The 15,343-nt window shown below is 29.3% G+C and overlaps 1 protein-coding gene across 1 annotated transcript in view; it reads left to right on the top strand.

Annotated features, from left to right (window-relative positions):
• LOC148301730 (uncharacterized) overlaps positions 1 to 12,226 on the top strand; it is a 129,914-nt gene extending 117,688 nt beyond the window's left edge. The window contains exons 5-10 of the mRNA XM_088272807.1: positions 3,343 to 3,453; positions 4,515 to 4,648; positions 8,121 to 8,286; positions 8,379 to 8,833; positions 8,943 to 9,191; positions 9,287 to 12,226. Of these exons, the coding sequence (XP_088128933.1) occupies positions 3,343 to 3,453; positions 4,515 to 4,648; positions 8,121 to 8,286; positions 8,379 to 8,833; positions 8,943 to 9,191; positions 9,287 to 12,109 (3,938 nt within the window). The 3' untranslated portion in view covers positions 12,110 to 12,226. The remainder of the gene's footprint in view (positions 1 to 3,342; positions 3,454 to 4,514; positions 4,649 to 8,120; positions 8,287 to 8,378; positions 8,834 to 8,942; positions 9,192 to 9,286) is intronic.
• The last annotated feature ends 3,117 nt before the right edge of the window (positions 12,227 to 15,343 follow it).

Below are 15,343 nucleotides of genomic sequence, written 5' to 3'. Positions count from 1 at the left end.
TGAGACAATATGAACCATTATGCCCTGTTTGGCGTAAATAAGGTTTAAGAGTAGAAGAAAAATACGAAGAGTTTTTTTATACGGATAAAAAATACTATCGAAATCAATGGATTACATTTTCATACTTTATTTTTTGATAGATTTATATTATCCACTGACACTTCGTGATGGAATTGCATTTTTAATTTATTATTAGATTAAAACCAATATTTTTAGCTTTTCCACTTTTGTATTTGACCAGCTCAATAGCTGGTCAAATAAAAAAGTGGAAAAGCTAAAAATATTGGTTTTAATCTAATAATAAATTACTTTATTTTTTGTTTCCCTCAGATTTGAAGCAAGATTACATCCCTCATTATATTTTGTAGAGATTTTTAAAAATCATTTAAAATATAAAATTCAGGAAATAAATTAGACAAAAAGATAAATTAAAATGTTGTTATTGAAAACAATACTTTATCAATATAAAATCTTATGTTTTCATTAACATTTGTAATACTTATGGTTACTAAATTTAAAAAAAAATATGGTATCGTTATAAGGAAAACATTTTAATTATTATTATTTCATATTAAAATAAAATGGAATTGTATTAATTAACACCATTAAAATTGGCAGCCCTGATATTTTTATGTTCTTGTTTTGGTGGAAGGATCGAACTAAACCCATCAGCCATACGTGTTCTAGATTGTACGATATTGTAGCCGACAACAGTCGCGACGAAGAAGACATTAGTGAAGGTGTACAAAGACCTTAAATGTTATCATTCCGTATACTTCAGTTAACGTTGTTTTTAAATCCATTTTTTATTATTTTATTTTTGCAATTATAAACTGATATTCTTATGTAAATTAGTAATTTTTAAGACGGTCTAAGGTCATCAATAATTGGTGAAAGCTCTGAAACAAGTGAAAGAATTAAACTTATTTTTATCCGTTAAAAAATATCAAGGAATTTTTTCAACAAATTTCATTAAAAATATCATGAAAATATTTTTTTAATTGCAAATGCTACAATATCTTAGTGTATTATATAATGGTGAGATGTTCATCAAATTTTAAATAAAATTAAGTAAGTAATTACTGAAATAAAAAAACAACAAATATTTAATAGTTTAACTAGCAAAATTAGAAATCAAAACGAGCCAGAACCATACATTTTTATTTTAAAATTATTGAAAGTACTGTCCTTATTAATTATTTATCAAAAACATCATTATTATTATTTTTTTTTAATATTATTTTGTAAAAAAATGGGTTTATTTTGACAAGATTTTGATTTTTAGCCTGAATCGTGATTTCAGTTAGGGAATGTATTTACAGTTTGTTCAGTCATTTTACCTCTTGCATTATTTTTAATTTTTTAAAAATTATTTATACTACCAAATAAAAAAATTCAAAAAATGTTCACACTTATTTTAACTGTAGTTTTTTTTAATTGTTTATACTCAACTAAAACTAAAAAAAACTACAGGTAAAATTACTGTCAACAGACTGTATTTTCTAATAAAAAAAACTATTACGTAGTAAATTTGTTGTATAATTTCGTGGATTTAATTTTACTTTTATTTAACAGAAGTGCGAAATAACATCATTTGTCGGGTAAATCTTTATCAACTTTAATCGATTTATAAGTTGTTTTATTTGTGATATCAATTATAAAAAGTGTAATTATATAATTAAGTGTATTTTTTTACATTAAACGCATTGTTAACTTTATGGTTATATATGTAGTTTACTTTGTGTAATACCACTTAAAACACTACGTCATGACTTCATGTCAGTAAGTTATGTTTTTAAGTGGTATTACACAAAGTAAACGATGAATGTTAATCAAAATGTATGTGGATTTTTTAAAAATAAAAGTGCGATTTAATGTAAGGTTTATCAATATGAATTTGAATCGATTCAAAAAGGGTATTATGGGGAATAATTTTTGTCATTATCGAATTGTATAATTATGAATACGTTCATATTAAAATTTACAAAAATAAAACTAATGAGTATTAACCCGGGATAAAACTTTAAAATATATATATATATTTAAACCGATTAAAAGTTGCATTTCAAAAATATTTCACAATATTATACATAACTGTAAGCAGAAGCCTAAAATATGTATCTAATTAGCGGGATTCTTGAATCAAATTAGCTATCAGGTGTAGAAATTATAATTAAAACACTTATAAGGGAGTGGAGTATTCGGCCGACGATCTTTTAACTGTAAAATTTAAGCCAGAAAAAAATACTCTGCGACGCTAATTTGCATTAACAAAATACTTTTAAACAAAACTCAATATAATGAATTATTAATATGCACAAACATTATATCGACACAATAAATTTGTTAATATTTGTATCATATTTATGATAAGAATATATGTATTCAGGTGCAAAATGTGATAGCTTAAGTTGTAACATATCAGTAATAAATTAAAAAGCATGCTGTCTTATCAAATTCATTTGATCAAAATAAAGAGAGTTTTTTTTGTTAATTTTTTAATTTTGATCTTTTTTTAAAATTTGTTCATTAGTTAATCCGAATATGACATGAATTTTACACTTCAAATAATAAAACTTCAACTTTGAACGACTTTTATTATGGTACTTTTTTCCAACCAGTTTCGACAAATACCTTGTCATCTTCAGGGATGGATATATAAATATTAAAATATGAGGTCAAAAAGATTGTAAAATGTGCCACGAGGTGTCAGAAAAAACATTTAAGTAATGTTCATATACAATTTAATGAATTAATGATAAAACTTATTTTAAAAAAAAACATTGTTTTAAATATAGCTTGGTTTATTATAGTAAAAAATAAACATCGTTTTGCTAAATTTCACACGACGTTTTCATCGTTTACCTTTTCTAAAGTAGAAAAACGCAAAAATTTCATTAAATGAGAACAAAATGATAATAGAGAAAGGAAAATACACATTAACTATTGGGGAGCATTAAAGTAACATGTTACTGTCTTCAAGTCTCTATAAAAAATCTAGAATAAGCTTACTTTAACTTCACAAGCCTACTATGGCTTTTGTTAATTTAGCCCATAAATAAGATGGAGTTTGTACTGAGGAAATTGTAAATGTGAGTTTACACAAAATTACCCATGTATTATTTCAGTATATTTTATTAAAATAAAAATTTTCAAAATAAAATAAATTGTTGGCTAATTTTCAGCTTCGTTTTCAAACTTTGGTATTTTGATTGATATTGAATTACAGAGTCAAAAGCTTTTATCAAGTCTATAAAATATTTAAATTGTTAAGAATTATACAAACATCTTGCGAATTTATCGATACTAAAAATATATTTTACCACATCGTTTTTTTTCCAGAATGTTCCGTTGCTCCCTTTGGAACGGGATCCTCGGCGCAGAAAATTCCTTTCGTATTTTTGCCTCTAAAAGGACAAATTATCTATCCGTCCAAGGAGATCAGCTTCCCAGGTATTTATTTGATCTTAAATCAAGTTTTTTTCACATGGAATTACAATGACATACATATATGGACGTATGTAATAAATAAATAAAAGATTCAATAAATTTTTATCTACACTTCTCGGTAGATGATTGTACCTAGAAAATCTGAAGGCACCGCTACAAGCAATTTCTTTTAAGAGGGGAGTTTTAAACACGCTAAAAATATTATAAAAGTACTAAAAATCAAACATTATGATTTCGTCAAATGCGTAGTAGAATAGGATTTTTTTTTAAATATTGTTTGTGGAAGAACATTTTATCCCCCGCCTGGTGTAATGGTTAGCGTGTTTAGCTACCGTGGTGGAGGTCCGCGGGTCGATTCTCAAGGGGGGTTTAAATAAATATTAGTGATTTTACTCACGAATATTTATTTAACATCACCCTGGACCGGTCACCGAAGTGCAGGAGTGACCACCTCGCCTTCGTGTAAATCAAGATAACACTGCGTCAATACGATGCAGTGCCCTATGTACCGTTGGGTGCAAATAAGGGTTAGAAAAAGAAGAAGAAAACTATGGAATTAGGTCTTCATCTGAATGCAGAACTATCCTTGATGCATAAAAGGGTTTATTTTATAGTTTATTTCAAATTCTACTTTCGAGGTAACTTAATGTTTTATAAAATATTTAGATTCATAGTTTAAACTTGAATGTATGATTAATGCTTATTTTACGATAAACTCAGTAGCATAAAGAGCAAATATGATTAACAAAGTAATGGAATTTTATTGCGACTAAGGATAGTTAGTCGCAAATACTGTAGTAAATACATATTGTAGTAAAAATTTATTCATTCTCCTACCAAAATTTCACCTTTGAAAAGAACCCAAAAGTTGTACCTATATTTAATACATTTATAGACAAATAATATATAATTGTGTCCATGAAAATATATGTTTATACTCAGTTTTTACTTAGTTTAAGGCTATGTGTGATTTAGAATTAATTAATTTGCCTAGCTGACCGTTTAATACGAAATAAATCGTATTTTTTTCTATGCATCACGTGAGAAATATGTTTTTCTACTAGGTGTTCGAACTCCGATATGCGCAGTTTCTGGTGCTCAGTTCCTAACCAGGAATGGATTCGTTGACCTTCGAAGCACTGTGGATTCCGACGTACCTTTTTCTCTCTTTAGAGATGAAGGCAGGACATTTTTGCAAGTAAGTTATATTTGAATGATATCCATTATCTATGCATATCCACATCTAAATGTGTATTGGAGGGGTGAAAACCAAAGGAATCAGTCAAATAATGGATTCTTAAAACGACAGATAAAAAATAACAAAAACAACAGTTGGTAACGACGAAACCCGGTAACTGGCCAAATGGAATAAAAGAAACAAAAGCTTTATAAGTCTTGTTTTATTATTTAAAAAAATGCAGTTCTATAAATATCCGTACAAAACTTAAATCCAATAAGCAATATTATTTTTTGACATCTCATCAAAGATGAAGAAGAAGATGGAAGTCTGGGCATTTACAGGACTGATGACCATCATGGGCTGGTTTAAGTGATCACTTTAAACACGTGCAACATTCACCAATTCTACCCATTATTGACAACCACACTACTCAAATTCTTGGAAGTTTTATAAATATGAACCAATTTAAAACATTATTCTTGAATCACTAGAACTTCACCAGAGACATCTATTGGTGAGATGAAAAGAAGATTATTCTTCATCTTTGATTTAAAAAATAATATGAAAATAACTCATGTAATTGGAGGTAATCCAGATTTTGCGAACAAATATTTGGACACACTCAAAATGTTGCAAATTACTAATTGTTGTGGGTTGGCATATCAGACAGGCGCCGTGACTATGGTCTATTCGGGTTCTTTTCCAGCCAATTTGCAAATTAAACTCAAGAAAGATTTATTTTCAATTAGTCTGGGTGTTTGAAATGTATTATTTCACGGTTACCTTCCCTATCCTTACTATCCTACTTGCAAATGGACCTCTAAAATTAGAGTAAAATCCAAATATAATAAACAAATTAAAAAGCGATTTTGAATGAGGTATTTGCACGGAATGTTTCGAATACCTTACATCCGAACGACTCAATTATCAGTGAATTGGTCATAAAAAAAACAGACGGGCAAATCGATAAAATAAACTAAATATCAAAATACTACACTCAACGACATGCCAGCTCGTCCACCTTTTTAATAATATAAATTACGTATGCAATTGTAGATAATAATTAATACATCTCTTGTCTTCTTTATGATCGTCTCATGAAAATATACATTTTGGCAATAACACACTTTTACGTGATCTAAAATTCCAATTTTATCACTTGCAAATTATAGTGATTCTACAATAATCGATATGAAATTACAAGGCTGGTTTGCCGATGATGTGTTGTATGGTGGGTAATTAAAAAATATATATATCTTACTTAGTACCGCCCAATACAATAATTGAGAAACATTCGATTTATCACATTCAAGATACCAATTAAACCGAGAAATGACTTTACAGACATTATATTGATTCAATATAACTCGAAGAATCCAGATTTTTATTGATATTTCAACAAAGATGAAGAAATAATGGAAGTTTGGACATTTCCAGAGCTTACGACCTGTCATGGATTAGTTTTTTATGTTTATGTTATAAAGTAATCGTCTTTTACCTGTGTAACATGATGCATACATGTTCTTCTTCTTTAGCAATACCTTTGGTTAAAATGAGTATATTTTTATAAGAAAAATTATGATATAAATAACTAAATTTTAAGCAAAAATATTCATGTAAAATATTCATATAAAAATCTCATGATATATTCCATTTTCCTTTACCTTCGTTACCATCATCAATTTATAATTTATGTTTGTTTAATGTTCAAGTATTATCTACCCTGTGATTGCAAACAGCTTTTTAAGGTATCAAATGTTTTATATATATAAATATATATATATATATATATATATATATATATATATATATATATATATATATATATATATATATATATATATATATATATATATATATATATATATATATATATATATATATATATATATATATATATATATATATATATATATATATATATATATATATATATATATATATATATATATATATATATATATATATATATATATATATATATATATATATATATATATATATATATATATATATATATATAAACGCAGTGTTATCTTGTTAACACATGAAGGAAAGGTGATCAGCCCTCCGCTTAAGGGACCACTCCAGGGTAATAAACATAACAGTGAAAAATCACTTATATTTATTTGACCCCCCTGGGAATCGAACCCGGGACCTCCAGAACGCTAGCCGAGCGTGCTGATCATTACACTGCGGAGGCGGACAAAATATATTTATAAATATTTATATATATTTATAAATATATATATATGTATATATATATATATATATATATATATATATATATATATATATATATATATATATATATATATATATATATATATATATACATATATATATATATATATACATATATATATATATATATATATATATATATATATATATATATATATATATATATATATATATATTTATATATATATATGTATATGTATATGTGTGTGTATATATATATAAAGCTTGGTTTAGAATCAAGCCGATTATCTATCGGTAATTACGGTGCCGCGTTTGAATCTTTGAATATTTCAATTTTAAAATCTCCATTAAACATCTTGCATATTTTCAATTCGATCGGTTTTTAACTGTAAACGAATAATTACAGTGCACGGTTGACCATTCAAATCGGTGATGTGTAGTTACTCTTACTGTGTGCTTTTCGACCATTATATTATAATGAAGTGGGATTTGAACGCCTTTGTGCGCCGCACGCTACGCAGCATATGGTTCACAAAAACCATGCACAATAGACTACGATTGATGATGCTGGTCCCTCCCTATATTATTAAATACCGCAAATTTAATCAAAAAATAATAACGCATTGGAATAATCGACTTTCAATCGGTTTGGAAGCTTGAAACGATAAACTGTGATGTTAATCAATAAATATTTAGTCATCAGTCTGTTATATATATAAAAGCAGTTGTAAAGTTTGAGAACTTTAAAACATAATATAATAAAACAAAAACAAAATAGTTTTTTTACTATTGTTTTATTTGACCAGTGACCGGGTTTTATCGTTACCAAGAACAAAAGACTAGTAGGAGGCTTCTATGCTATTTACACAATAAGGCATAGGTTTAAACCCATGATTTTATAATATTTTTATAAGAAAATGAAAATATATATTTAATCAAAGTTTTCCTGAAAAAGTGAGATGAAATATACATAATCATGGTTTTCAACTCTTTTCTTGTTGTGTATATAACAGTCTAATGATGTCGATAACAATGAAACCCAGTTACTGGTCAAATAAAAGAAAAGAGGGAGAAAGTAAATAGTTGTTGTTTCATTATATAAAATGCAGTTCCACCAAGAACTGTCAGTACAAAATTTAAATCTATTTAAACATGATGTGAATATATTCCTCAGTTATGTCTTGCATTGAATTATTTATCTTTTGTAATATTTTTTTACTTGACTTAAAACAATTTTTTATCAATATTTGTTATTTAGGCACTTCTAAGTATTTTTTCCCCCCAGTGGACCGGAGAACCGGAAATGCGGGAGAGAATGGAAGGCAGACTATTGGTGGTTCAACTACTGTGTAGAGACGTAGCTGCTGCAGGAGTGGGAGCTACTCTTCATGGAGTCTTCACTCCTTGCGCTGCCTTCAGAGTAGCAGGATCACCAGTGAGGCACATTACTAGTAAGTTTCAACCTGACCAGTACATTGAGGTGTTCCTCAAGGGTCTCAAAAAGAACCTGTACAAATTTTAATAATTATTTTTATTATTTCAGATGTAAGCGAAGTGCTTTTCTCTCCTGATGCTCGTTCATCTGAAGACTCCTCATCACCAGGTCTAAGTCTCACAGAATACATAGCGATTGGAATTAGCTCCATACTTCTTGGCCTTGTTTATGTAGCGTCAGTCTTCCTCTACCTTCATATCAGAAAACGACGGACCAAAAGTATATCGGATTCATCTGAAGACAATGTTAAAACTGCCAAAACTAACAGGGAGATTCAGAGACGAGATATCATTAATGTCGAGAAAGAAAGACGAGTATCAACATTGTCAAATAATGAAAATAGTATTATCAAAAGCAATCCTCTTTTGGGTATTGCTAGACATTTTCATGATAGAGAAAAAGTTGAACAAGATTTCCCATCAGATTCCGAAGGCTGTCAAACTGATCGGGAGGAAAATGTTGATGAAGAAAGTAACGAAGAAGAGAATCATAATAATTCTACGGTAAGTTTTAAAAACTATTAATATTTTTTGATAAACGTTATCATTACTCTTTAATTTTCTTAATTTTAAAATTATTTTTAAAAATGTAATGAAAATCTTCCTATTGCAGCATCAAGTTACTGCCGTAACAGTTCATCCTATGATTCACAATGAAGGAAGAAAAACTTATGAGAGCTATTACAAATGCGATTTTTTTCAACAAAGGGAAGAATCGAGTTTCGAGAGGCTTCCCGAAGAAAATGTGTCCATTGTGGAAACATTCGATTTTAGAGAGGATAAACCAGAATCCTTTCCAATAGGAAACACAAGGAAAAAATTATATTTTAACCCTGCATACTTCGAGCCACATCTACTTATGGTAAGATATACTTATTATTTACTCAAGCTTTTGTACGTTTCAAATTGGGAATTTATAACTAAATTTTGTGTCTCTTTTTTCTTCTATTTATATAGTCACCTCCACCGGCCGCTATTGAATTCCTCATAAAAATCAGAGAAGTTATTTCAATCGCTAAGCACAAAATGGCATCTAAGCGATTTACCCCGAGCTTAGGAGGCATTCCCGAGGAAGACAACTATCGTACTTCTGACGCTCAAAACTTCTACCACATTGGAAGTCAAAGAAGTAGTGTTATTAGTTTGAAACGAGAAAACATCAGACGTCGACCATATTGCACAGGATGTCCTGGTTGTAACACTAGTAATATACATAATGTACCAACGATGGTTCCAGCAATTTCCAATTCTGGTGTCTGCCATAACTGTTCGTCGGTTAATGGACTCAATAAGCAAGTGAGCATAAGGAAATGGCTCGAAGGTGTACCGATTCTCAAGTCATCCATATCTTATTCTTCAAACAGTGACTCTGATCCAACGCCTGATCCATCAATTGCAAACGGATTACTCAATTCTCTGTTATCATTGCCCCAAGATAATTCTGAAAATCCTAGAAAGTACTACGACTTTACTTCTCGGTCTCTTTACGCCGAAGATACTACGAATAACTTCCTATTCAAAAAGAAGAAACCAACTTCTTCTGTTAGATCAGAACCTTCTAAACGGACATTTAATATACCACTGCCAAGCATACCTCAAACGAGTAATGTAACATTTTATCGTGATAGCGATAAGACAGTAACAAAAATTAAAGACATATCTTCTATAGGAATCAAAGTACCAAGGCCCCCCGCAAGTGCTGAATCAAGAGTTACATCACCGATACATCAAAAATACATAATGCCTGATATGATCAATGAAGCTATTGAAATGGATAAATCCAAAAAGACATTAGAAAAACGAACAAACTCCCAAAATCAATATGAAGCTGTAGAAGTTGTTAGTGTACCAGCTAAGAAAACGCTCGAAAATAATTATAGTAATTCTTCTGATAAACAAAGTTCATCTATTGATTATGAAGCTGATAGTTTGGAGAGAGGTTTTGTAAATCGTGGTTTAAGTACTCCTACGGATTATGCTGATATATCTTCATCTCAAGCCAGTCCAAGTCTGAGTACTGCATTACCTATGGACGAGGAAATGACAATGAGAAATGCTATTTATAAAATAAATTCTAGTAGTAGACCTTCATCTCGACTATCAAATAAAAACAAAAGAGATCAGTCGCCTAAATCAAGCTGCTTTTATGAACCAGTTGAAAGAGTTGATGATGTTCAAATAACAAAAGCATTCGAAAATCATATTTACAGCTTTCCAGAACTTCCTGCTGATAGCAAGACAGATTATAGTTTAGTAAGTGAGGTTTATGTTAACAACGGATATAATTTCGGAAGTACACCTACAACTCCTAGTGAATCAGATTGTTCGACTTTTGGTAAAAGAAAGGCTATTGTAAGATATGACCAACCTAATGAAAAACCAGGTCAGCTCACAATAGAAGTCACAGATTCTCCCGAAAACTATATAAAAATCCACGAATCTGATGGCTTCGAACCTGATACACTTGATAGAAAACCGACAAAAACCAAGATAAATGGGAGCGATAATACAGAAAACCCATTAAAAATAAACAAATTCTCAGAAAAAAATATAAGGGATATCAAAACTTCAGGCCTGTTTAAAAGTACAAGCCTCTCCCATTCAAATGGTTTGGGAAAAGCAGTTCATTCAAAAAACAGTTTTGGGAGTATAAAAGAGATATACGAGTCAAAAAACTACGGAGGCCTAAGACCTAGCCTAAATAATATAAAATTTATGACTAACAAAGATGGTGTCGATTCCCAATATTATGAAATAATAGAGAATGGAAACACAGTTATCGATTCTGACGAAGGCAGAATCCTCACATTAGAGTCAAGACATTGTAAAAGGCAAAGGCAATCCACTCCCCCTAGTTTAAAAACTCCGAACAAAGCAATACCTCCCGATGTTATACCTTTTGAGGAGACTGTCCCTATTTACGAATATCCAAAACCTCCCAGAAAAGTGGATGTGGAAATTTTATCACCGCCTTTGCCGCCAAAAAACGAGTGTGGCAGAAGCCCCAGTTCGAGGAACAAATTAAATGATGTGATATCGATTGAAAGAAGAGAAGAAATAGTATCTCCTTTCACGCTATCTTCTGGACTTTGCAGTCCATCGGGTGCTTCTGTCCTGAGCGATAACTCCTCGGACTACGAAAACATACAGCCCGTGAACAATGCAGATGCCTTATATGGAAGTAAAATGCACACCAACTTTAGTTATGAAATTGGCAACAAAAATTTTAAGGAAAATGGTAAAGCAAATGAACTTGAAAAAAATAAATTACTGAGTTCCCCCTCCAAATCAACGTCCAAACCAAATTTTCGTGAATGTCAGACTCCCAAAGCTGGGAAAAAGATAAAACAGATCATTCCGAGAAAACTGATAAAAGACAGGCAGGAATCTATAAAAAAAGCTTGGAGAAGAGGAAATCAGCAAAAGGAAGATTCAGGATATCTCAGCACAGATTCCAACGACTCCAGAAGGTTGATAAGAAAAAGGTTAAGAGACGCGAAGGCAAGCGGAAGCGAGACAGATGAATCCGTAGAAGATGCAAGAAGTGAATCTGGAGCTGAGAGTATCGAAACACATTCCGTGTTCTTTGGCAGCTTTAGAAAAATGTCTCTAATAGGAAAATCTATGGACAGTGGAATGGGCTCAAGCGATAGACTCAGGAATCTGATTTCTCCATTTACGGAATCTCAATGTTCTCAAATTAGTGACAGCGAAGACACAACTATAAACATTTTGACAAGTGAAATTGAAGCTGGAACTGAAAACAACGTATTGTATTAATATAAGAAAACTGTGCAATAATATGCAAAGAAAAGTTAGTTAATTTTTAATAGTTACTTTGTAATATAAATATTACCTGTGCAATATTCGGCTTCAGAAATATTTTTTTAATTTGAATTTCCTAATTATAAATGTGCAATTTTTTAAAAATATTTGTAAGTTATTTTACCTTTGTCATAAGTTTAGTTTAATTTGTCGTGCAATTTTATGAAACCCAATATACTAATATGTTTTATTTATCATCAAAAGATCATTAAAAACGATGAAATTCATAAAAAAATAACTTGTCTTATCATAATTGAAGATCAATGGAAATGATGTAAAACATATGAAATAGTTTGGCGAGTAATAATTGTGATATGGCCGGCAGTGCAATATTAAATTATAGAAAATGTACATTTTGTACATAATTATGATTATTTAAGCTTATACTTCAAATTGACATTAATTGAATTTTATGTATTAGGAAAAAGGCATACATATCGCTCACTCCTTTCAACAACGTCGAAAGCAAAAATCGTCAATTTTCAGTTGTGCATGTTTTCGGAATGCCCAGAAAATTTACTATATCCCAGCAAAAGCGGCATATTTTTAACTTAATATTTACCCACTACATGGCAGAAAGTGTTGTTTTTGCGTTTTGAAGAAAAGGTATTGTTATATTTTTCAAATGGAGAAAAAACATTCAGGTTTTCCCTAACAAGATATGTTGTACAGTAAAAATTTCAATAAGTGGCTTGATATTTATTTTCAATACATTTCATTATATTTTTTAACTTTAAAAACGATCTCCTGAAAAATCAAGTTTTTTTTAAATATATAACGTTGTTGAAAGGAGTGAGCGATATGTGCAATAAATATTGACATGAATTGAATATGATGTATTAAGAATAATTCAAAATGATAAATATTATAAATATATTTACATATGTGCAATAAATATTGATATGAATTTAATAAAATATGTTAAAAATAAGCAAACTGATACACATATGTGCAATAGATAATGACATTTATTAAATATTGTTTAAGGGCATACTAATATATATTTACTTGCAATAAATATTGATATTAGTTGAATATAATGTATAAAAAAATAAACTGTTATAAATTTACATATGTGCAATAAAAATCCAATTATTAATTATTAATTATAAATTATATATACATACTTACATACAATTTGTGCAATACAAAAACTATCTACAACAAAGTATAACTTAAGTTTTCCCGACGTATGTGCAATTTTTTTTTATATTTAATAATTTTTATGTATGATCGTAAATACGATATTTTTAATTATATTATAAAATAATATTTAAAATCATTCCTATTTTAAAAAAATAAACTCACTGTGTGCAATACTTAATTATAATTTTATTTTTTTTGAGCATCAAATTAAATAATTCCTACAATAAGTAATAAAATAAAATAATTCTAATAATATTTTATGTATGTTATCAATGTTTGTACTTGATTTTTTTTAAAACTGGTTATTCGTGTTTTTAAATGTAAAAATATTATTATTTACTTAACATCAATTTGGAGTTTAGTAAAAAAAAATATTGGGGTTTTAACTTGAGATGAAGCATCTATTGTTTTTATACGAAAGAAATGAGCATTCCAGGGCTACGTGACAACCTGGTATTTGACTCTCTAAAGTGATCACTCAAAACACTCGTGAAACATTCACCATTTTGCGTATTACTGAACATTCATATGGCTTTTTTTTTAAATGTTTTTATGTACTGTTTTTGGATTCCTTTTGTAAAGTTGTAATTTTGAGGAATTTCGGCTGACGGTAGCACCCTCAGTTAAGAATTTGTGAACTACATATGTTATAAAGCAGGGATGGCAAACCTTTTTGAGCCTGAGCTACAATTTTTTTTCTTAATATAATATTATGTCGCGTGCTACATGCCATGGAATAAAAATGCATCAAATGTTTGTGTAATGTCAGATTTTTTATATAAACAAAGCATTAATAAGTCGAAAAAAATTCTCAATTACTTTTTAATGGCAAAATAAAGGATATTAAAAAAAATGAGTTTAATACAAATATATATAGAACCCTAAAAAGTTCATTATTATTGAGCTTTTTGCTGTTGCCATTTTTTATATCGGGTTCATAGCTTGTAGCTTTTGATAGAATACAAGCAGTAGTACTTTCATTTGTATGTCTAAAGTTTTAAAAAAAAATTACAATCACTTTCATTTTTTTCAAAAATTTTTCGCGCGCCATAGATTCGCCATCTCGGTTATATAGCTTACTCCAATAGATCCTTAGTCGCAATTTGCGACTGCAATAATTTTTATTGATATATTATCCAATGGGCGAACAATCTAGTGTCTGAAATAAATAAAATCGAATTTAACTCGTACGTTAACTGAGCTTAATTTTTATTGTTATTGTTGAAAAAATAGCTTCCTTTGTTTTTTAACGTTAGTGATAATTATAATAGTATTGAATGTATTTATGTAATTAAGTAGTTGCGATTTATAACCAACGTTGTTAATAGTTTATTGTTAAGTTTTACGGCTGCAAGCCAAAATTAATGATAATTTACGAAATTATTATTGAAATATTTTAGAAGGAAACTGTAAAAATACTAAATAATAAAGTTTAAGGTATATGTGCTTTAGAGAAAGCCTCTTAGGGTAGAGGAAACGATGGTATGTAAGACTGAATGCATGCAACACAGTGACAAAGTAGTCAATATAACGAGTTGAAGAGACGAGCGGATGAAAGAGCCGGGTGTAGAATGACCATGATAGAAGCAAACCAATCATCACACATATTGTAACCCACGAAGAAACTATTTTCTGTCGCAATGGCAGCGTCATCTGTTTAATATAACAGCAGTACACGGAATATTTAACATTGCTCTCAACAGACGGCGTGCTTCTTGAAAGTGCTTAAATATTTTTTAATCTCTATTATGGCAAAATATTGAAATTTAAATGAATCAAATAAAAATCCATTTACTTTAAAAATCTTTTGAAATAATTTACCGTTTTTTACATATCTCGATGTCTTAAAAGATCAATCATCTCAAATATTACAACCACTTTACTCTCGTATGAAAGGATTGTTTTCTTTTGTAGTACAAAATTTTTACTCTTTGGAGATGCTATGTTTTGCTGAAGGGAAGCAGATTGTGCATTGTGGTAATAGTTCAATATTTTAATTATTTATTTTACTTTTTATGGGTTATTTATTGAGAAGAAAATTAC

Source organism: Brachycentrus maculatus, unplaced genomic scaffold, assembly GCF_059751285.1.
Source record: "Brachycentrus maculatus isolate JH-2025_06_01 unplaced genomic scaffold, ASM5975128v1 h1tg000527l, whole genome shotgun sequence".
NCBI classification, from domain to species: Eukaryota; Metazoa; Arthropoda; class Insecta; order Trichoptera; family Brachycentridae; genus Brachycentrus; species Brachycentrus maculatus.
Note: the sequence above shows the minus strand (reverse complement) of the source record. Positions and strands in the feature narration are given on the sequence as shown.